The sequence below is a fragment of the Camelus ferus genome, chromosome 29 (assembly GCF_009834535.1).
Source record: "Camelus ferus isolate YT-003-E chromosome 29, BCGSAC_Cfer_1.0, whole genome shotgun sequence".
Taxonomy (NCBI): domain Eukaryota; kingdom Metazoa; phylum Chordata; class Mammalia; order Artiodactyla; family Camelidae; genus Camelus; species Camelus ferus.
In genome coordinates, this window is record NC_045724.1 from 16,484,499 (window position 1) to 16,505,307 (window position 20,809).

The 20,809-nt window shown below is 41.6% G+C and overlaps 2 protein-coding genes across 24 annotated transcripts in view; both read left to right on the top strand.

Moving 5' to 3' along the window:
• USP54 (ubiquitin specific peptidase 54) overlaps positions 1-18,700 on the top strand; it is a 120,048-nt gene extending 101,348 nt beyond the window's left edge. For 6 of the 16 annotated variants that reach the window (XM_032470323.1, XM_014557614.2, XM_032470324.1 and 3 more), the window contains 7 exons: positions 1,442-1,561; positions 2,491-2,686; positions 4,495-5,879; positions 11,439-11,557; positions 11,877-12,017; positions 15,250-15,436; positions 17,385-18,700. In XM_032470323.1, coding sequence (XP_032326214.1) covers positions 1,442-1,561; positions 2,491-2,686; positions 4,495-5,879; positions 11,439-11,557; positions 11,877-12,017; positions 15,250-15,436; positions 17,385-17,944 — 2,708 coding nt within the window. In that variant the 3' untranslated portion in view covers positions 17,945-18,700. Of the gene's footprint in view, positions 1-1,441; positions 1,562-2,490; positions 2,687-4,494; positions 5,880-11,438; positions 11,571-11,876; positions 12,018-13,997; positions 14,130-15,249; positions 15,437-17,384 lie in introns of those variants that run through there. The other 10 variants (XM_014557622.2, XM_032470326.1, XR_001365741.2 and 7 more) reach the window with 9 other exon arrangements.
• Positions 18,701-20,419: 1,719 nt separating this feature from the next.
• PPP3CB (protein phosphatase 3 catalytic subunit beta) overlaps positions 20,420-20,809 on the top strand; it is a 43,517-nt gene continuing 43,127 nt past the window's right edge. For 5 of the 8 annotated variants that reach the window (XM_032470331.1, XM_032470336.1, XM_032470332.1 and 2 more), the window contains exon 1: positions 20,422-20,619. In XM_032470331.1, coding sequence (XP_032326222.1) covers positions 20,535-20,619 — 85 coding nt within the window. In that variant the 5' untranslated portion in view covers positions 20,422-20,534. Of the gene's footprint in view, positions 20,620-20,809 lie in introns of all 8 variants that reach the window. The other 3 variants (XM_032470335.1, XM_032470338.1, XM_032470339.1) reach the window with 2 other exon arrangements.

Below are 20,809 nucleotides of genomic sequence, written 5' to 3' on the forward strand. Positions count from 1 at the left end.
CTTTTTTGTCCATAAGCTATATCACATTGGTGACTCAAGTTTATATTGCTTCTGAAAGAGGCATCTTCACCCCGATTCTGTCAGTTGAGTAGTATATTAGAGTTGAGAGGGGATCCCTCTGGCTATATTTCATTGTCAATTCTCCATACACTTTGGTTTAGCATCTCCTGGAAGAGCAAGGAATGGAGTGCTCAGATTCTGGAGAATAAGAATTAAAATCTAGTACAGTGATTGGTTAACTATAATTTGCCTGTATCTCTGTAGAGAACTTTCTTGTTTTAAGTGCTCTAGCCACCACCGTCACTGATTATAAAGGCTGAATAGATTTAGTTGAGTTCAGTTATAATGGGAAATCTTCAGGCTTGGAGGTCAGGGGGCCCATACCTCTGGCGGTGGCGTAGAACCTGAATGTCAAGTGCTTCAGAACCAACCTGCTACTTCCGCTGCCTTGCCTTTGCTGTCCAGCAGCTGTGATGAATTAGAGAGTGGATGTTGGGGTATGGAGGTTAATGGAGGTTGGTGACATTATGGAAGAAGTGATGTGATCTTTTTTTTTTCTGTGAGCTTGTGAAAACTCACCATTAATCCCAGTGTAGCTGAACTTACATTACAGCTTACTATCAATTTATGGTTATGAGTGAGTAAAAGGAAAGAGGGTACATAAACTTGAGGATTCTCTTACAGAAGTTGCCTTTACTGTACTTCCCCGCTTTTTCATCTGGCACTGTACTTAGACTCTCCTGCACCTGGCTTTGGCATTCACTTTCAGGGGAGGAAGCAACATCTCATGCTTACTGTATGGGAAGGTGACTTTTTTTCATAATAGGTTTGGTGAGCAAGAGCACGATAAAAGTAAATACTTAGCAGTGCTGATGAAAGGTATATGTGTGCGGGCCAAGAACAAAGGTGGAAGTTGGGAACTGTAGAACAGCTGTGCCCAGGAAGGGTGCTGGTTTTCCAGGTAAAGGTGGTGCAGAGAGGATTATGAATTAACACAAGAAGTGTTATAGATGGCTTTCCACAGAGTAGCGACACCACTTAACACAGCAGTGGAGGTCCGGGTGAAGGTCTGGGGTGATTGACACTGGTTGCCAAGATGTATCTTGTTGCACTATGGAAAAGCTCAGTTTCAGGCATAAAAACCCACCCTTCTGCCATTGACAGTACTTTGTTCTTTCCTTGAGAGACACCCTAAGAGGTCTTGGAGTTGGAATATGTGGTAGGCAATGACATGCCCCTCTTTCATGGCTTTGGTAAGGTCTCAGTTAAGGCAAAAATGGATGTCCTACCTGTTTCAGGAAATTCTTGATAGTAACGAGCAGTGGGAATAAGGGTAGACTCGAAGTTCGGCAGCAAGGATCTATGACGTGATGGGAAAACAGTGGCACTAGGAAAAGTTGGAATGGATTGTAATGCAAATGAAAAGTGCTGGCCCTTTCAGGGAGGAGTGACGGCTTTGAGAGGTCCTTGCAAGAGGCAGATTCAGTGTTTGAAGAGTCGCTGCGTCTGGAACAGAAGGGAGACTGTGCTGCAGCTTTGGCTCTCTGTAACGAAGCTATCTGTAAGTAACTAACCGCTATGGCTGTGGCATTTTTGACTAACTTCACAGTAGGTATTATTAGTCTCTTCACTCAGATAGGATAAAAACAGCTTTTAAGTCTTCTCACTGTCACTTCCCTAGACTGAGGCCCTTTAGTTATCTTCTGCCCTTCAGATTTCTAAGCGTGTGAGGCGCTGTCACTGTGGCCTATGGATATTTACTGGAACAACCTCAACAGGAGTCCACAGGTGAACTATCCCGCAGTGCCTACCCTCTAACCCATGATAAAGTTAGACCTCAGATGTGAGGCTAGTCTGCTCTTTCTCTAGTTCTCATTAACTAGTGAGGTGGAGCTTAGGGCAGAAAGAAATGAATAAATTGGCTGTGACTTTCCAGGCCTGTGACTTTGCATTGCATATGGGATTCTTTATGGCCCCCCTGCCTTCCTGGTATGCTTCAGCATAAGGTTACAGCAAGAGACTAAGGCTTAGAATTCCTGTCTGGTTCTTAATGTGACCCACGAGAAGCTGTGTTCTATAAACACACAGATGCAGTTCGGATCTTATTTCTGCTGTTGGCCGTTGGGAAGGGGGAGTTGGGGCCAGAGTGTGGAGACCAGAGTTGGACAGGTCAGTTGCAAAGGACAATGAGAGTGGCAACCTCTAAGATGGAAGCACCAGTTTATCTTCCTGACTCATTTTAGTTTAGCTTTTTGTTTGTTTTTTAAATTTGAATTAACCTGTTTGGCCTCCATGGCTTCCATGAATGTTCCTCAGAGCCAGAGGCAGCTCTGTGCCCTGGACAGCATATGCATGGTCCACGCCTTGCATTCCTGCTGCATATTTTGAGTTTTACTGCATATCTTTGCTCATTTTTGGTTCAATTTTATTCCTTTTATTTTTGTTTGTATTTTGTGTTCTGTTTCTGCTATATTTTCTTTTGCATTTTAGCTAAACTAAGACTTGCCCTGCATGGTGCCAGCTCTAGCACGCACAGCAGAGCCCTAGTCGATAAGAAGTTGCAAATCAGTATTCGAAAAGCACGGAGTCTGCAGGATCGCATGCAGCAGCAGCAATCATCGCAGCCGCCGTCGCAGCCCTCAGCCTGCCTCCCCTCACAGGGCGGGGCCCTCCCTCAGCCAACAAGGTAGTGCCTGGGAACCACTGTAGTTTATGGACGCCAGGGGAGGAAGCCATGGGTGCGCCGTAGCCAGCTCTCATTGTCTTGGCGACTACAGGGGAGACAGAAGAGTCCCCTGAAAAGATTTCTTCTCCCAGGTCAGACATACAATGAAGCTCATCCCACTGCTGGTCCTTTTCTTAATAGTTCCTAGAAAGATGCAGAAAGTATTGCATAATAAATAGACCACTTGACCACATTTCCTGTGGGTAAGTTTGTCCCTGGACTTGTGTAATAACATGATTATTAAATTTGTACATATTGTGTTCTTAGACATGGCAATCTGAGTTACATTTCACTTTGCAGTAGAAACTGTCTGATTTATTTTGGGATTTCAGTGCTTCCTGTCCCTCATGGAAGCAGAAAAAGCAGCCTTCCTTGCTCTGATTGAACCACTGAGAAGTGACACAAAAGATTCCCTTTGTTTTACTTCCTTATGGTGGAAACTAGGAAACAAATCCCCGTGGCCATTGATGTAGTTCCCACATTTTATCCCTTGAATTTGGCTGTTATTTCGAATGGAGAGACTTAAGTAAGAATTCATTTTGGCTGTTAATAACCTTGAGTAGTTTTCAGAATATAAATATTATAAAAGCAGCTAACATTTTTTGAACATTTGCCCAGGCACTAAGCTAAACACTTTTATGTTTTATTTTATTAAATTCTCACAATAACTTTAGGAGATGGGGACTACTATTTAGCCATGTTTTATAAATAAGGAAACTCAGACTCAGAGAGGATAAAAATAAGTAAGGTACCCAGGATTACTCAGCTAGTAAGTGGTAGAAGCATGAAATTCAAATCCAGCTCTGTTTCACTCCATTAGTTTTCCCATATAAGTATAATATCATATTCTTCACAATGTTGTAAGGGTGATTGAATGACTATACCCACAAAAGTTTGTAGTATATTATCATTCAAATTGAATGTAATGCTCATTGCTAGGATCTTCCTTTTCCTTCTTTTCTCCTGTTGTTCACTCCACCAGTTGAGTGCTGATTTGAGAATCTGATCAGAGATATGTTTTGAATATAAGCGATTAATTTAGGCAGCTAAACCTCCAGAAAACTTAAGCCACTTGATGTATGTGAGTGACCAAGATTATATCTAAGTGCTTCTATCATTGAGTTTTGTTAGGTCAGAAATATGAAACAATTCGTGAGAAACCAACTAAATACAGTTAATCCTTACCCCTACTCCCAAATCTCAAGAGAGTCATAGTGCATTACTTTGGGAAAACAACTCTCTGAATAATACAGTCAAATCCAGACTATAAATATGCACTTGAAATGGTTGATTTCTGTATTAATCCCAGGAGCCCAAATCACCCTGTGCTATGTAAATATGGCCTTTTGGTTCTTTTGGCATGTCTGCCTCTCAGGACCCCAGGTATGAGTGATTTCTAGGCTTTACTTACCTTCCATTGTCATCTGCATGTGGGACTAGTGATTTTTGTCTTTTAATTTGTAAGTAGAATATAATCGGAATGGGACGTTATGGGTAGTAAAGAATACTGGCAAAGGCTTTACTTACTAAATTACTGTGTGTAACTTTGGTGAGGTCATTTAATAGAGAGAGATAATATTACTTGGGTGTGAGCTGACCACACGCCTTCTCTTGTGAACCTCTTTTGACTCTACTTGTGCTTGTCTTTCCATGTAGTCTCACCATTCCCTCTGTGAATATCTAGAAATAGGAACCACATGAACAATTCTTTTTGTAAGTGATCTTGTCAATTAAGACAGCTTATGACTGGCTTTCTCCATTTCTTTCAGTGAACAGCCTATCCCGCTCCAAGTATTGTTAAGCCAGGAGGCCCAACTGGAACCCTACACGAATACAGAGTTTGGGGCCAGTTCTTTTGTCTACTCACCTGCTTCCTGCCATGAGTCACTCTCATCACTGTTCCCAGAGTCATCTGCCCTGTGTGCTCCACAGCACAATTCCCCTAGTGGGTCGGCCTCAAGCCTTCTTACTTCAGTTGAGGTGGACAGCATTGACCCCTCTGTGTTCCACAGGCAAGGCTTACCTACAACAGCAGGGAGAACTGAGAAGGATTCTCATCATGGCTGGGAACCAGAGGGTGAGCTGCAAAGCTACGGGGGTGACAATAACCCCTGTACCAGGTTCCACCAACAAGAAGGAAAAGGCATTGATCAAGAACAACTATTCCAAAAAAAGAGGGATCCTGCTGACTCCTCCCAGGTGGTGCCTCGGTCACACCCAACTGGAACAACCGCCTCTGAGAGAGGAGATGCACACAGCCTAGGCTATAGTCCTTCAAGTTCATCAGCTCAGCCCAGCCTTCCTCCGTACAGGGCCTGCCACCCCATAATGCCTGCTGCTTCCTCATCTGTGCTTCACTCTCCTAATACTATACAGAAAACTAAGCAATGCCTCCAAACCCAAAACCTCAAAACTTCATTGACTTCAAAAGTGGACGGAGGCAGTGAGGAGCCCTATAGGCCAGAGTTTCCCACCACAAAGGGGCTTGTCCGCTCTCTGGCAGAGCAGTTCCAGAGGATGCAAGGTGCCTCCACAAGTGATGGTACAGGTTCCCAGGATAGAAGTTTGCCAAATAGCCTAAGGAAGGACTCTTCCCCATCTGACTCTAAGCTTTCTTTCCCACAGGGTCAAGGGAAAGGCCACTGGGTGTGGGCAAAACAGCAGCCCTCTGTGGATAGTAGGAGTAGACTGCTTTCCTGGGAAAAGCCTGCTGATCATTCTTCTCTTGCCATGAACTCTGGGCTGCCTAATGGTGACACTTCTAGAGGAGGACAGCCCAGGTTGGCAGAGCCAGCTATTTACCATGGGAAACCATCTCAAGTGAGAGATGCTAGGCCTAAGGAGCTGGGCAGCAAAGTCAACTTGGGGACTTCCTTGCTTTTGGATTCCTGGGTGAATGTCACAAGGCTCTGTGATTCTCAACTTACACATGGGGTCCCTGGGCCAGGAATGAAATCTTCCCCTCATGGTTCCTATACCTGTGTAACCTATCCAGAAAGAGACCACATCCTTTTGCATCCACATTGGAATCAAGACACAGAGCAGGAGACCTCAGAATTAAAGTCTCTCTACCAGGCCAGTCTTCAGGTTTCTCATTCTGGCTGTTCTGAATGGGGGCAGCAGGATGTGGCCTGGCACCCACTGAGTCAAACAGGTAAGAATGCAAACAGGGGCAGGGGGAGTGGGGGACATAGAAAAGCTGAAAGCAGAAAGATAAGATCAGAAATGGGGTGGTGTTTTGTCTAAATAATATCCTTAGCTTAGGAGGTAGCAGTAGAGCTTCTGATTTATTCATAAAGACTTCAGTACAAGGGCTAGACATTTTTCTGGCTAGAATGGGGAATGAGGGCAGAACGATCACTCACAGGCTAGTTCCCTCCTTCTAAAGCAAGAGACCAGTGAGTATATGCCCAGTGTCTCTGCATTATGCATGCTGAAGGGTGGTGCATAGGCCTTTGAGAGGGATTTAACATGAGGTAGGAGAGGCTGAGAGGAAAAGTCATCCTTCTGTGGCTTAGAGGTTAAACTGATCAAAAGATCCAGCTTCCAGATCCAACTTGCCACGAGGATATCCACACTGAGCCAAGCTTCCAATCCATTTCTGAATCATACTGAGCCAGGAATATCAAGACCTTCCCTGATCTGTTCAGGAACTACCAGTTTTAGAATTTTTAAGGTGGTATGCTGGTAGGGTACCTGTTCACTGAGTCTTTGTGAGATTATATTGTGTGAATAGTGAAGTCTATGCCTTAAATGCATATTATAGGCTTAGTTCTGTAAACTGAAGACTTGAAGGGTATTTATAACTTAGATTGTTGTACTTAAGAACTCCAAAGCCTGAGCTATTATCCTGGCTCCATCATTAACTGTCAGTTAATTTGGACAAGTCATTTAACATCCAACGGCCAAGTTTTTACCTGTAAGATGAGAAAATTGATTCCATGATTTTTTAAAGATATCTTCCAACTCTTAAAATGATATGTGTGATTCTGTGAAATTGAACTCAGAGAACTTTATCTTCAGCTCCAGCGTTACAGGTTCTTTGCATGCTGCCAACCAGTGTTTAATTACAGTCAGACAAGTGTTTATGAGTGTCTACTGTGTTCCCAGGAGCAGTTGAGGGCAGGGGGGATTATCACATAAATATAAGATTTGATATTAACATATGTTTTTTAGGATCTGCAACCTAGAGTAGACTCTGCTGTAACATTTATTAAATGCTCCTTAGTTAAACAGGATAGGGCAGTATTTGAAGATTCTAAAGAATGAGGAAAAATTGGAGTTTGCCTCAGTTAGCTTCCTGTTTAATCTAAGGGAGAAGGAATATACAAATGTCAAGTTTTCTAAGAATAATAAACACATATAAAAGAATACATTGCAATTAAAATTGAACTAACCAATTGAATGTAAAACATTATGTTACAAACAAAGCAAAACAAAAACACCCTGTACTACCCTAAATAGTAACAGTTTCATTTCATTAGAAAATACATAAAGTAACAGAAATCATTGATAACCCTTCAGTAATTCATGGATTTACTTCTAGCTTGGTTTCTTATGTGTATGTATTACATATTATTTGTTTTATTTTTATAAAAAGCAGGATCATTATAATATGTATATATATACAGTTTAGTCACATAACTTTTTTATATCCATGAGCATTTTCCTTTTGGAAAAAAACACTACTTTTAATAACTATGATATGTTGCATATGAATGTACCAAATATATTCAGCCATTCTACTGTCTTTGAATATTTAAGTTAACTCCAATTTTTTGTTAGGATAGCACTGTGATGAATATCTTTATACCTAAGTGTTTGGCCACATTTCTGATAAACTCCTTAAAATAAACTCTTAGAAGGGCAATAACTAGTTGAAGGTTATAAACTTTTAAAAATCTCTTGATACATACTAGCAAATTCAGGAAGATTATACTTCTTAAAGCAATATAAAAGACTACCTATCAACTGTTAGTTTTTAACTTAATAGTGAGCAAAAACTAATTTTTAAAATCCATTTAATTAATCAGTTCTCAAGGTAACTTGTCAAACCAAACAAGGCTTTATTTTGTTTTGAGTCTTTTTTAAATTGTCTTTAAGAACTGTCAAGACACAGGATAAAGAAGAAATCAGGTGTAATAAATCAAGAAGTGGATGATGAAGGAAAATACCATATCTGTCAGAAGATATCTTTAGGGGAGTCTTTCTTTATCTTATTATGAAGCATTTATTAAGCACCAAGTAAATTTTTCTCCCAACTTTACTGATATAGTTGACAAACAGCATTGTATAAGTTAAAGGTGTACAATATGATGGTTTGATACAGGTATACATTGCAAAATGATTACCACAATACAGTTAGTTAACACAACCATCACCACACTTCCTTACAATTATTTTTGTGGTAAAAACATTTAACATCTACTACCTTAGCAACTTTCAGGTATATCGTAATACAATACTTTTAACAATAGTCATGATACTGTACATTAGATACTCAGAACTTACCCATCTTATAACTGGAAATTTGTACCCCTTGACCGGCATCTCTCCATTTCCTCCGCTCCCAGTCCCTGGCAACTACCATTCTATTCTGTTGATATGAGTTTGGCTGTTTTTAGATTCCACATATGAGTGTAATCATATAGTTTTTTGTCTTTCTCTGTCTTATTACTTAAAAAAAGCATTATTGATATATAACTTACATAGTGTACAAGTCACCTATTTAAAGTGTACAAGTCAATGTTTTTTATTAGTATATTCACAGAGTTGTCCATCCATTACCACAATCAGTTTTAAAGTGTTTTTTCATCACCCCCAAAAGAAACCCTGTACCCAGTAGTAACCACTCCTCCAGTCAACCTCTAATCTATTTTCTGTCTATAGAGTGCTTATTTTGGACATTTCATATAAATAAAATCTATGATGTATGGTATTTTGTGATCGGATTAGTTTTGACATGATTACAGTTCCTGAAGATTTATATGAACACTGCCCATGACCTATATTCTAAATACTATTTCATAGTATTTTGAAGCTGGTCAGACATCATCTTAAAAATAAAAAGTAATTTTTTTTATAGAAAGTTTCAAATATATTCAAAAGTAAAGAGTAAATGTTATATAGCCATGCCCTACCCCCACCCCGTGTACTTATCATTGACTTCCACGGTGGTTATTTATCTTGGCCAGTTATCAACATATGGCCAATTTTGAATTAGCAACCCACCCACTCCCCTTCCCCACTGGATTATTTTAAAGCAAATCCCAGGCATTATATCATTTCCTCCATAAATAGTTTGTAATGTATCTCTAGAAATAGACTCTTTCTTAAAAGGCAGAACTATGAGATTATTATATCTAAAAAATTAACAATAATTTCTTAATACAGTGACTACCTAGTATTCAACTTTTCTCAGTTGTCCCACAGATGTCTTTTCACAGTTGGTTTATTTCAAATCAGGATCAAAACAAGATCTATACATTGCATTTTGTTCATAATATCTCAATACTCTCTTTTTAGCCTGTAAGATTCCTGTCTCTTTTTACCCCTTGCCATTTATTTGTTGAAGAAATTTGGTTATTTATCTTCCACATTCTAGATTTTGCTGATTATATTTAGTAGAGTTTTGTTGTTTTTTTTTTTTAACATGTTCTTTTAGACCCTCTTTTTTCTTATAACTTGGTACTTAGGGCTAGAAGGCTTGATTAAAATCAGGTCTAATTTTTAAAAGATAATATTTCAGAGGCAGTACTTTGACTTCTTATATCATATCAAGAAATACATAATGTCTGGTAGTCCTTGTTAACCATTGATCAGTGAATAGATGTCACCTAATTCAATTTTCTATCAAATTGAGAAGTTCCCTCAACAGTACTCCTTACAGATGGCCACCTCCACTTCTGCTTAAATATCTTTAAAGGAATTAGAGTCTCCTGTCTTTAGGAGGTTCCAATGGCCACCTCCTTGTCTAAGTGAGAATCATACTTGACTTGCTAAGAGGAGCCCCAGGTTCTAACCATCACAGCTATAATTCTTAAATCTGGCTACCCATCATAGTCACCTGAGGAATGGCTTAAAAAAAGAGAGAGAGAGAGAGAGAAATAATTTTCAAAAATGGGATCATAGGACACATGATATCTTTGTTATACACAATTTTTGTTTTGCTCTCCTCCCCTCATGTCAGTCCCTACCTTTTATCTCCCTACCTTCCCAGGCAATAACCTAATATAAATATTTCTATATTTTTCTGTTCATATAATACTATGTAGACCTACATATATGGTGTGGGTTTTTTTGTTTGTTTGTTTGGGGATAATATTACAGATTTTTTTCTTTTGACTCAACCATACTTGATGAAAATTCCTCCAAGTCATCTAGTTTAACTCAATTTGTTCTTTTTTTTCTTTTCAGTTCATTCTTTTTAGTGGCTGGACAATATTTGATATTGAGGATGTTGTAATGTATTTAGCCATTCTGCTATAGATGAGTACTATACTTTATTTCTAATTCTTGGTCATTATAAACAATTCCACGATAAACTGATATTTTTGCTTCTTATTCCCAGGAATGGAATTATTGGGTAAGAGAGTAAATGTATTTTCAATCTTAATGATTATCTCTAGATTGCTTTTTAGGAAGACTAGAACATTTCTCATTTCCTCAATAATGTTTCAGGATATTCTTTCATACTTTTTGTGGAAACTTTTTAAAAACAAACATTTCCAGGCTCCAACCCCAAAGGTTCTGATTCAGTAGGTCTGTGGAGAGGTACATAAAGCTATATTTTTAAAAGGTTCTAGATGAATCTGAAGTAGAAGCACTGCTTTTAAGCTCAGGAAAATATTAAAAATAACTGATCTTCTAGCTCAGTATCAAAAATATTATGCTTTAACCAGATAAACATAATTAGAATCAAAATATCAAATCAAGACATGAATTGGTGATAGACATATATCAAATGTAGGTCAAGGGTGTGTGCACTTTCAGAATGGAAGGCTTAATTAGTTGTATTGGGGCGAGTCCCTTGGGAGTCACATATCCAGTTTGGAGCAGGTCATCTCTTAACAGTCTAGCGAGATTTTGAGGAAGAAATAAACATTCAGTGACTGTTTAGAATTTAAGTGATTGAGAGAAGCCAATGGGGGAAATAAAAGAGTATTACACATAGAAAATGCTGCTGAAGAGCTCCTGCCCATAGTACTTAATTGGAAGTGAATATTGAGAGACTTGAGTTTTAATCCTGCTTAAGCTACTTACTACCTGTCAGACTCTGGAACTCATTTTCCTATTGTGTAAAATGAGGGGGTTTCATAGATGATTGCTATGATAATTTTCAGTTCCTAACTAGACTGGAGGTAATAGTTCCTTTGTCATTGCAGATGCTCTTGGAGCATCACTATGTCAGATAACTTTCTCTGTATATTTTATGTGTCTTGGGCCCAAGTCTGCCACAAGCAAAGCTGATGGTACTTACAATTCAGCTGTCTGTCCACAGAGCCCCTTCTTCTCTACAAGCTTCTTCAAGGCCTGTGGTCTGAGATCCTTGTGACCTACAGGGAGCTATCAGGAGCCCATCCTCCACTAGGTTCAGGGATGCATATTTGTTATTTAATGAAACAAGAACTTCTGAGTTTTGTGCTGCCAGGCTGAGTTTAGGCTCCAGGAGAAGAGATGACTTCAATTTGTGTTTATGTGTTTTCCTCCTCAGGCTCTACAGATGGTGTGGGGAGGAGGTTGCACTCAGCCCCTGGGCTTGGTCTCTCAAAGACCCCAACAGCAGAAATGGAGCACAGTCTCCATGAAGCCAGCACAGTGTCTGCTTCTCAGGTAGCAGCCTCAGGTGCTAAAGCGCTGGGCATGGGGTGGGGTGTTGGGAAAGAATTGTGGAGAGAGAGATGAATAGTAGGGTTGGTGGTAGGGCAGGGGCATGGTAATGTGGGGCTATTAAAAAGGTCAATGATTGGGCTTATTTTGAATGAGAGGAGATTGCCACATGGCCACTACCTTCCAAATACATCTAATTTAGATCTCTACTAGTGATTTGCTGGGTCTCTTACCCAGTTCTCTCCGATATCCCTGGGTACACTGTGGGAAACTCACAGGTCTGGTGTTATGTGTCTGCCTGTGTGTGTCTGTGTGTTTGAAGGTTGCACCTTGCCGAGGCCCCAGCAGGCAGTGTGGGGAGGATGATCAGTACAGTGCAGAGAACTTTCGCCGCATCTCACGCAGTCTCAGTGGCACCGTTGTCTCAGAGAGGGAAGAGATCCCAGTCTCTTCCCACAGTTTTGTAAGTAGAATCAGGGTCTGCCTATTCAGAGTATCCTCTTTCTCTAAAAATATAGTGCAGGTGAAGGGGCAGGAGAAACTGAAGGTTGTAATTTGGGGGAAAGCCATGTGCACTCAGCAAAAATGAGGACATAGTCATTATTTTATTGACATATGTTTACTTGGAGCCTGGAGGAATGTCCCTTCCCTGTAGCAGTCTGGAAGGTGTATAGAGAGTTCCCCAGGGTAAGAAGAATCCTAGTGGCCTTGAGAGGAGTCTGAGAAGCCATGGCTGCTGACTGGGTCAAAGCCCATTGCACTAATCAAAGGAAGAAGAGAAGACATGGGATGGAGTATTGTTTTATCTTTTCATCCCCACCCTAGTACATAACTGAGTGAGGTCCAGTGTGCTTTCAAGCTGAAATGAAGCATATGCATTAGCAAAAGAAAAAAAAAATGAAAATGAGTTAAAATCCTCATCCTGGGGGCTTTTCATGTAGAATTAATGCAGTAATCTGTAGGTGAAAGGGACAGGGACACCCAAGTCAGCAGAGATCAGCAAACTCAAATAGTTTCAGTAGTTGGGTTTCTAAATCGTGCCTTTTGAGAGGTCAGGATGCAAAGCACCAGTGCATTGAGGCTTGTTCACCAGGTCAGTGTGATAAAAATTTAAAGCAGGCTTTAAATATGTGGTAAAAAAATAAAAAGATACAAAAGGAAAACTAAGTCTGTTCCACCAGTCCTTCAGATCCAGTTTCCTTCCCAAGAGGTAGTCAGTTTTTCCAATTTATTGTTCATGAGTTCCTAAACAACTCTGAACAGTAGGCTATTCTTTTTGGAAAATGTGGTCTTTTCTGCCCAGCATTTGTTCTCATAAACCTTTAATGGCAAATTGTTATTTTCTTAGGAGAGCTGGTTTCCTTTGTCCTGACTTCTGTATCATTCATTTATTCACTGATACATTTTTTTAAGCAAATGCATTTTGAGCTTATGTGCTAGATAATTGTGCCAGGTGCTGGGGATACAGTGGTGAGTGAGCTACAGCCCCTGCTCTCATGACTTTACAGTCTACTGAGGGAGACAGATAAATAAACAATTATAATATGATAGGATTTAATGCTATGGAAGCATAATAGAAGGGACATCTAAACCAGGCTTGAGGCATCAGGGAAGGCTTCCGGGAGGAAGTTAAGAAGAATATAGCAAATAAAGGGACCTGAAGCAGATATTAACTGAGTTAAAGGAAACTCAGTGGTATGGCAGGATTAGAGTCTGGCGAGGGAAGGATGGAGAGTGTTGACAAGTGAGACAGGAAAGAATATAAACATGTCATGTTATGAACCATAGTAAGGAGTTTGGGAGGATAGAGAGAAGTGGACATATTAGAGAGCCAATTAGGAAGTAAAAGTTAATGTATTTGGTGCCTGCTTGCCTGGATATGGGGAGTGGAGAATCAAGGATGCTATCCAGGAATTATGGGTTGAAAATGACATATTTGAGAGTAGAAAAGCAGGAATGTATTTGAGGGGAGAGATATGTGTAATTTTGGATATATTAAGCTTGAGTGGAGATATCTGATAGGCCTTTGGTGGTAAGACATATAAATTTGAAAGTGAGATTTGAGAATCACAGCCAATGGAAAGAAGAAAAGAGTATTGGCAAAAAGAGGAGAGGAAACAGGACATATCCCTGAAAGTATCAGATTTAAGGTGGTTTTTCTGAAGAACCTCAAAAAGAGACTTGGTAAAAGAGACCAGAGAGATAGAAGTGTCTCTTTCTTCTGTGGCTCTGTCACATGCTGAGAGGACTGCCACCTGGTCCTTAGGCTGTACGGTAAATGCATGCCATGTGCCACGTGGTGTGGGTGCTATGAGCACACACGGATGAAAGAACACAAATTCTGCCTTTGAGTATCTTACAGTCTCGTAAAGGAAATAAGATACACTGGCGTAAATATTATTTTATTTAACATATCATTTATTAAGTGCCTGTAATATTCCAGGTGCTGTTCAAGGTGCTGGGGATACTGGAGTGAAAAGAAATGTATCCTACTAGGAGAGAAAGACAATAAACAAGGAAACCCCAGATAATGTGTGATAAAGAAGAATTAAACAAAGCAAAAGGATAAGAAGAGGTAATAGTGGTTATTCTCAGGGCAATTTTTGTTAGAGTAGTGAGGGAAATCAGCTTTAAGAAAGTAACGTATGATCAGAGACCTCTGTGATGTGAAGGTGTAAGCCGTGGGAAGAACATTCCCAGTAAAAGAAACACAAAATGTAAAGGCCCTCCCTAAACGAGCTTGGTGTGTCTGAGGAACACTAAGAAGGTTAGATTGTAAAGAGGGCGCAGGAGTGGTAGGAGATAAAATGAGAAAGATGAGCACTGCCATATCGCACAGGAACAAACTTGCAGGCCACAGTAATGAGGTAGTGGGCTGGAGATAGGAAGATTAGACTGGAGGCTGCTGAAGTGGTCCAGCTGAGTTTCAATATAAGACCTATAGTTAGAAATGACAATACTCGGCAAAGGCAACTAATGGAATTGTGGGTGAAAAGTGCAAAATCAAGGGCAATGTCAACATTTGAGTCTAGGCGACTTAAGAAAATATGGTACCAGGAGGAGGAGTTTGGAAGAATGTTGATTCGATTTTGGACATATTATTTTAGATGTTAAAGGGGATATTTCTGAGACTTTGCATAAAAGTGAATGACTAATGGAGTACAGAGCAGGTCATAAGCATCAATGGGTACAAACTTGACAGGCAAAAGAGGAAGCTGTGGACTGTAGCAGTGATAGGAGATGGAGTAGTAGAGTTTTTGATTTTTTATTTTGGGAAATATATTTTAGTTTCCAATATTAAGAGAGAGTATAGAATTTTCTTTTTCAACCTCTCAGGCTTTCTGAATTTCTCTCATTTCAAATTTCTATCTCAATCTCTCTAACTCTCCTGTTAGCATTAAGGAGTTTGCTAAAGACCTTGTTGGTAGGATTGGGAAGGTTATGAGGGTTATGAGGAAGACGGGTTAGGGGGAAAGCATCTGCAGTTTGGTGTCTCCAGTTCATAGTGGTCAGGATGTTTCCTAGAGGGGCTGATGGGGAGAGTGATGAGTAAATTGGGTCTCTCTCTAGATTAAGGCATGTTTGTGCTCTAGTTTCCTCCATCTGCCCCTGCTTGCCTCACTGTGTTTACCCTACCATATCCTGCTGTGTGTTAATCCTCATCTCTATGTTTTTTTGTCTTGTCTCATTATAAGGATTCATCAAACGCGAGGAAAAAGCCTTTGGAAACCGGGCACCGTTGTTCCAGCTCCTCTTCCCTCCCTGTCATCCATGACCCTCCTGTGTTTCTCCTTGGTTCCCAACTCTACCCACCCCAACCACAGTTCCTGTCCCCAGATGTCTTGATGCCCAGCGTAGCAGGGGAGCCCCATAGACCCCCAGGTAACTCTCCCCAAATCTGATATTATGGGCCAGAATGTGGTACACGTCCAGGGATCTTGAAGGATCAAATCAGTACATCTTTTGAGGGTTGGGGGAGAGGGGTCCCAAGGTGGGATTATAAAGGGATATGAATTATACTGCTTTGAAGTTCAAGTATTGACCTAGATGAATTGTGATTGAATTATTTCTTGGGCAACATGATATAGACCAGAGATCCCAGAATCTAACTACCCATGAAAACGAACTGCTTCAGTCATGATAGGATATGCTTTTAAATGACCAAAGGGAGTTAATACAGAGTCTTTAGGATCCCCTCAAACAGAAAGTGTCATCTCTATCAGCTGGTTTTCTTTCCTTCTGTCCCCTGAGTCTCAGTTAAGGGATAGTTTAGGAAGACAAGGACTGAATGAGAGACTTGGAGAGACCCTGTACACAGTATACCCATACCATGTATATAGACCCGGACAATCCTAGGGCAGGTAGGCAACATCATCTGGCTTTCCTTGACCTTCCACAGCAGGATTTGTTCCTTTTCCTCCTCATGGGATGAATCTACAGTTTAAGGCAGTGATTCTCAATGGGAAAGGGAAGGTGCTATGGCATCTCGTTGGTACAGTGGCCAGGGGTGCTGCTAAACATCCTGCAATGCACAAAGCAGTTTCCCTGCATACTCCCCACCCCATCACCCCCCGCAACAAAGAATTATTAGCCCAAGATATCAGTAGTGCCGAGGTTGAGAAACCTTGGCTACGAATATAAATTCCTGGAGCAAGGGATGGTTGTTCTAGGAACAGAAGATAGAATAGTATTATTGATATTTGTGTTCAAATTTTAGGATAAGCAATCCTTCTGGATAAATGGACTTCCTCTTTCTCAGTGGAGCATCCAGGTAGCCAGCCTCCTTTGACAGTTGTTTGGGGCATCTGTTCAGTCAGGCAGCATTTATTGTAACCCACTCTGCACCAAATGCTACAGTGAATACAGGGGAGAAAGAAGGCAGCTTTCTGCTCTCAAAGAGCTCCAAGTTTCAATAATTAGACTATACATACATATAGAAGTATAGTATAGATGTTGATGGAACTTTTAAGATAAAGAATGAGAAGCATTTTTAAGAATGATTTTTGAAAAATTAATTATTTTGATTCTTTTAAGTAAAGGGGAATCAATGTATAGAAAAGGCATTCCACATTATGTGTGTGGGAGTAGACTGAACAAAAGCAGAGATCTTGGGAGAGGGTATATCCTTTGACAGTTCTGCCAAAAATGTTTTGGTATAAAGAAAAAAGCTTTAGTTATCCTGAAAGAAATTTTTATTTTGTGAGCCAATTCATTTTAGTATAATTCTCATGTTGTTATATATAGATTATTAAAAGGTATAATTTGATTACTCTTTTTTTTTTAAGCTTTTAAAAAAATTAACACCTCTATCCAGTAAATGAGGAAGAAACAAAACTTATGCTTAGCATGCACAAGGTCCTGGGTTCAATCCCCAGTACCTCCTCTAAACAAACAAATAAATGAACCTAATTACCTCCTCCCAAAAAACCAAACCAAAACAAAAAAATACAGGATTAAAAAAAAGCAGAGATCCCAGAGAAGGAGCAAGAATGTAAGCAGAGACAGCTTATCTGGTGTGAAGGTACCATGTTAAGAAAAGCTGAGTGGTGGCTTTAGGAATAGAGTTGTCACAATGAGAATAGAAATTTGCAATATTAGGGAGCCATTCGTGTGTGTGTGTGTGTGTGTGTGCGTGTGTGTGTGTGTGTGATTTTGGTATATGTTAAGAGTTTTAAAAAATGAAATTAAAAGCAAAGCTACGTTTTTCTTTCCTTTGTGTGAATGTTCTAGGAGAGGTGGGGAGTTGGGAGACACAGCCAAGAATGGTCCTCTGGGAAGGAGAATGGTTTGTTGAAGATGCTCAATCTTTGGGTTTCTTTTCTCTTCCCAGGAACTTCGAGGAGTGTCCAGCAGTTTCTGGCTATGTGTGACAGGGGTGAAACTTCCGAAGGGGCCAAGTGCACAGGAAGGACTTTGAATTACTGGAGTCTCCCCCATCATTCCAGAACAGATGCTTCATGGGCACCGTGGTCAGAGACCAACCAGCATATTGGGGCCAGACTCCTGACTACTCCAGGATGCAAGCCTCAGCTAACCCACACTGCCACACCACCAGAAAGACACCAGGGCCTTCAGGTTCCTCATGCTCAGTCCTGGGGGGATCTTTCCCATTCACCCTCCCACCCTCCCATTGTTCACCTTGTGTGTCCACCATCAAGCAGTCTTCCTGTACCCCTGAGGTCAGCTTGGAATTCCAGTCCTGTTCCAGGGTTTCGTACCCCTGGTCCTCGAAGAGTAGACATGCCCCCAGATGATGACTGGAGGCAAAGCAGTTATGCCCTGCCTTCTAGGCACAGGAGGACAGGGAGAGAGGAGTTTCTGTTTGTCCTAGCAGATGCCCCAGGAAGAGAACAGATCAGAGCTAGAGCCCTGCAGCACAGCATGTGGTAAGAGTCACCCCTTTCCTCTCCTGAAGCCACAGTTTTCTCCATTAAACTGTACTGTGGCAGAGTTGGTACCCTGCGTACCTGTGGGGTTGTTCTTGTCTCATCTCAACATAGAGCTGGCAGTTTCTTCCAGTGATGCCAGGAACCCCTAAAGAGACCTGGCTCTTTGAGAGAGAATATTTCAAATTCCAATTTCCATTCACCTAGCAAAAGGAAGCAGCTGCTGTGTAGGGCTTTATTTGACCCACTTTAAAGATAAATCCATATTACTCTGGACACTAGCCATTCCTTAGGATTTTAGGGTCAACACTTTATTCCTGGATACTCTATGCCCCTACCTGCACCTAAGCCCTTATCCTTTGTTCCCTACTACATTACCAGCTTCTGTTCTTTGTTTTATCCCCTGTCCCTATTATCTGACCTTCTGTCTTCCCCATCCCCCTTCCTGGGAGAGACATGTAGCCCTGTGGTTGGTTCTGACTACATCATTCAGGCTAGTCCACCTGCCCAGATGGTAAGCCTTCCCTCTGCCCCAAAGCTTAGGCCTAGAATGCAGAGCTGCTAACATAACATTTGGTCGTTTGAACAGATGGAGTCAGGCACACTAACATACCCTCCTGTCCTCAGCAGCAGAGCCATTACTGCCACTTGCTCAGTCGCCGTTGTAAACCCTCAGAGTCAGCTAAACTATTTTAGGGCCAAACATACTGTTTTTGTAAAGTATTTTTCATTAATAAATCTATAAGATAGTTCTATTTAATTCCTGGTCATTCAGTTGTCTAATTCCTTTTGTATGCTCTTGCTTTTTTGTATTGGGGTGGGGAGGCTTGGAGAAGCAAGAAATACCAATTCTCAGTGGCTTGGGGCTCTCAAAGAGAGAGCCATGGCATAAAAAATTATATATCCATACATACACACACATATGTATTTATGTGTATATATATGTATATGTATGTGTATATATGTATATGTATGTGTATATATATATATATATATGTGGCTTTTGACTGAGTGAAAGTGAGGAGCTAAAGAGGACTTTGAAGGATAGTTGAAGGGTATATATTCAAGGTGTGAATCAATGGGTCCTAGTATGGAGTGACTTTCCTTATTATTGCTGCTGGTATAATTTCTATCCCTTTCCTGCCAAGAAGCACTCAACACATTACACACTTTCTCCTTCCCTCCTTAGGGAAATTTTCTGAGGATTCAAACTCCTCTTACAAACTCACTTGTGCTTTATTTACTCTTGGTGCCCTCCCTCTACAAGTTTGTGATATGCCTCTAATCCCTTCCTTGCTCTCTTCCCATGGCTGCCCCTCCCCTTCCCCTGTGGAATTACTGCACTTCCATGCCGGAAAGATCCATTTTCACCCCTGCCTCACTCCCAAATTCATCTCCCTCTGAAAGATATTTTGTGGGCTCCCTTTGCAAAGAACATTTATTGGGCACTTTTCTCCTCTTTTACCTCAGGTTTCAGGATCATTGAGATTGACAAAATGAAGAGGTAGAAAGGAGCTCTTTGAGACCTTTGGACCACTGCTTACCTAATTATCACCGTCCATTATGAACAGATTCTAAGCACATGTAGTATTGAGCAGAAGGATAGGCAGGAATTTCTCACCCTATCCCACTTGGATCCCATGCCATCAAGATATATATAGATCTTAGGTTATATGCTGATCTCTGTTCATGATTCAGTACATCTCCTGGTGTCACACACACTCTTCCAATAATTATTAATTGAACAGTCAGTTCTAGTCCCACTACCCCTTCCATATGAATGCCCATCTCTCTTCTGTAAGTCTCCTGGGCCCACATTGTGTATGGGCACAGAAATACACTATGAGGTATTTCTTATGAGGAACTAATTTCCAATTCCCTATTTACTCCTCGGCCTTCGAAATCTATTCTCTGAATGAATCAAGAGGGAGGCTGTGTCTTTTTCAGGTAAATTCTGTAGACTCTGAACATCTCTTGGTGTCATCCCTTCCTTTCCTCTTACCTGTTTTGATTCTTAACCCTTGGAGTTTAGTCCGCTCTACCTGAATTCTTGCTTTGTGCCTTCAGCCTCTTGACAATTCCAGATTCTCTCTCAAACTCTATTTTGAACCGCTGCTTCTCTCTAGAACCTAGAATACCTCTATTTCTCCTGCCACTTACCAACTAAAGTACCCCGATCTGGTAGCCAATTTGTTATACATTTATTTCTCTATTAGCAGGAGATTCTTAGGTTTGATCAAGTCTTCCCAGCTTCCTGGGAGCTCCATGAAAGCCGGTGTCGTGTTCCCTAGCACTTTCACCGTAGCAACTAGCTACAGCCAGCCACCTCTCCTCACAGTTTCTGCCTGCCCAGAATTTTAACCTGATCCCTTGGCCTCGTCCTGTTTCCCTCCTAGCTTCAGTAATTTTGCCCAAGTCCCTAGAGCCTGCTCCGCCCCCGCCCCCGCACGCGCGGTGCATGCCGGTCTTAGCCTCTCTGTAGGGAAAAGAGGATCCGCCATGTTCCCCGGCGGCGCCGCCGCTTGGCTCTGGTAGCCGCCGCCCCCGCCCCCAACCCCGCCCGGTCCAGCGCCTAGCCGAGCCCCGGGCCCAGCATGGCCGCCCCGGAGCCGGCCCGGGCTGCACCGCCCCCACCCCCGCCCCCGCCGCCCCCTCCCGGGGCTGACCGCGTCGTCAAAGGTGAGAGGTGGACGAAGCCCTGGGGGCCTGGCCTGAGGAGCTGTGTGAGGGCGGGCGGGAGACCGTCCCCTCCGGAGCGGGCCCGGAAGGGCGGGCGAGTGACTGGCTGTCTCCCTTGGGGAGTGGCCCCTGGGCGGGCCCCTGCTGAGCTGGGCTGGGCTGAGTCGGTGGCGGCGGCTCCGGGTCTCTC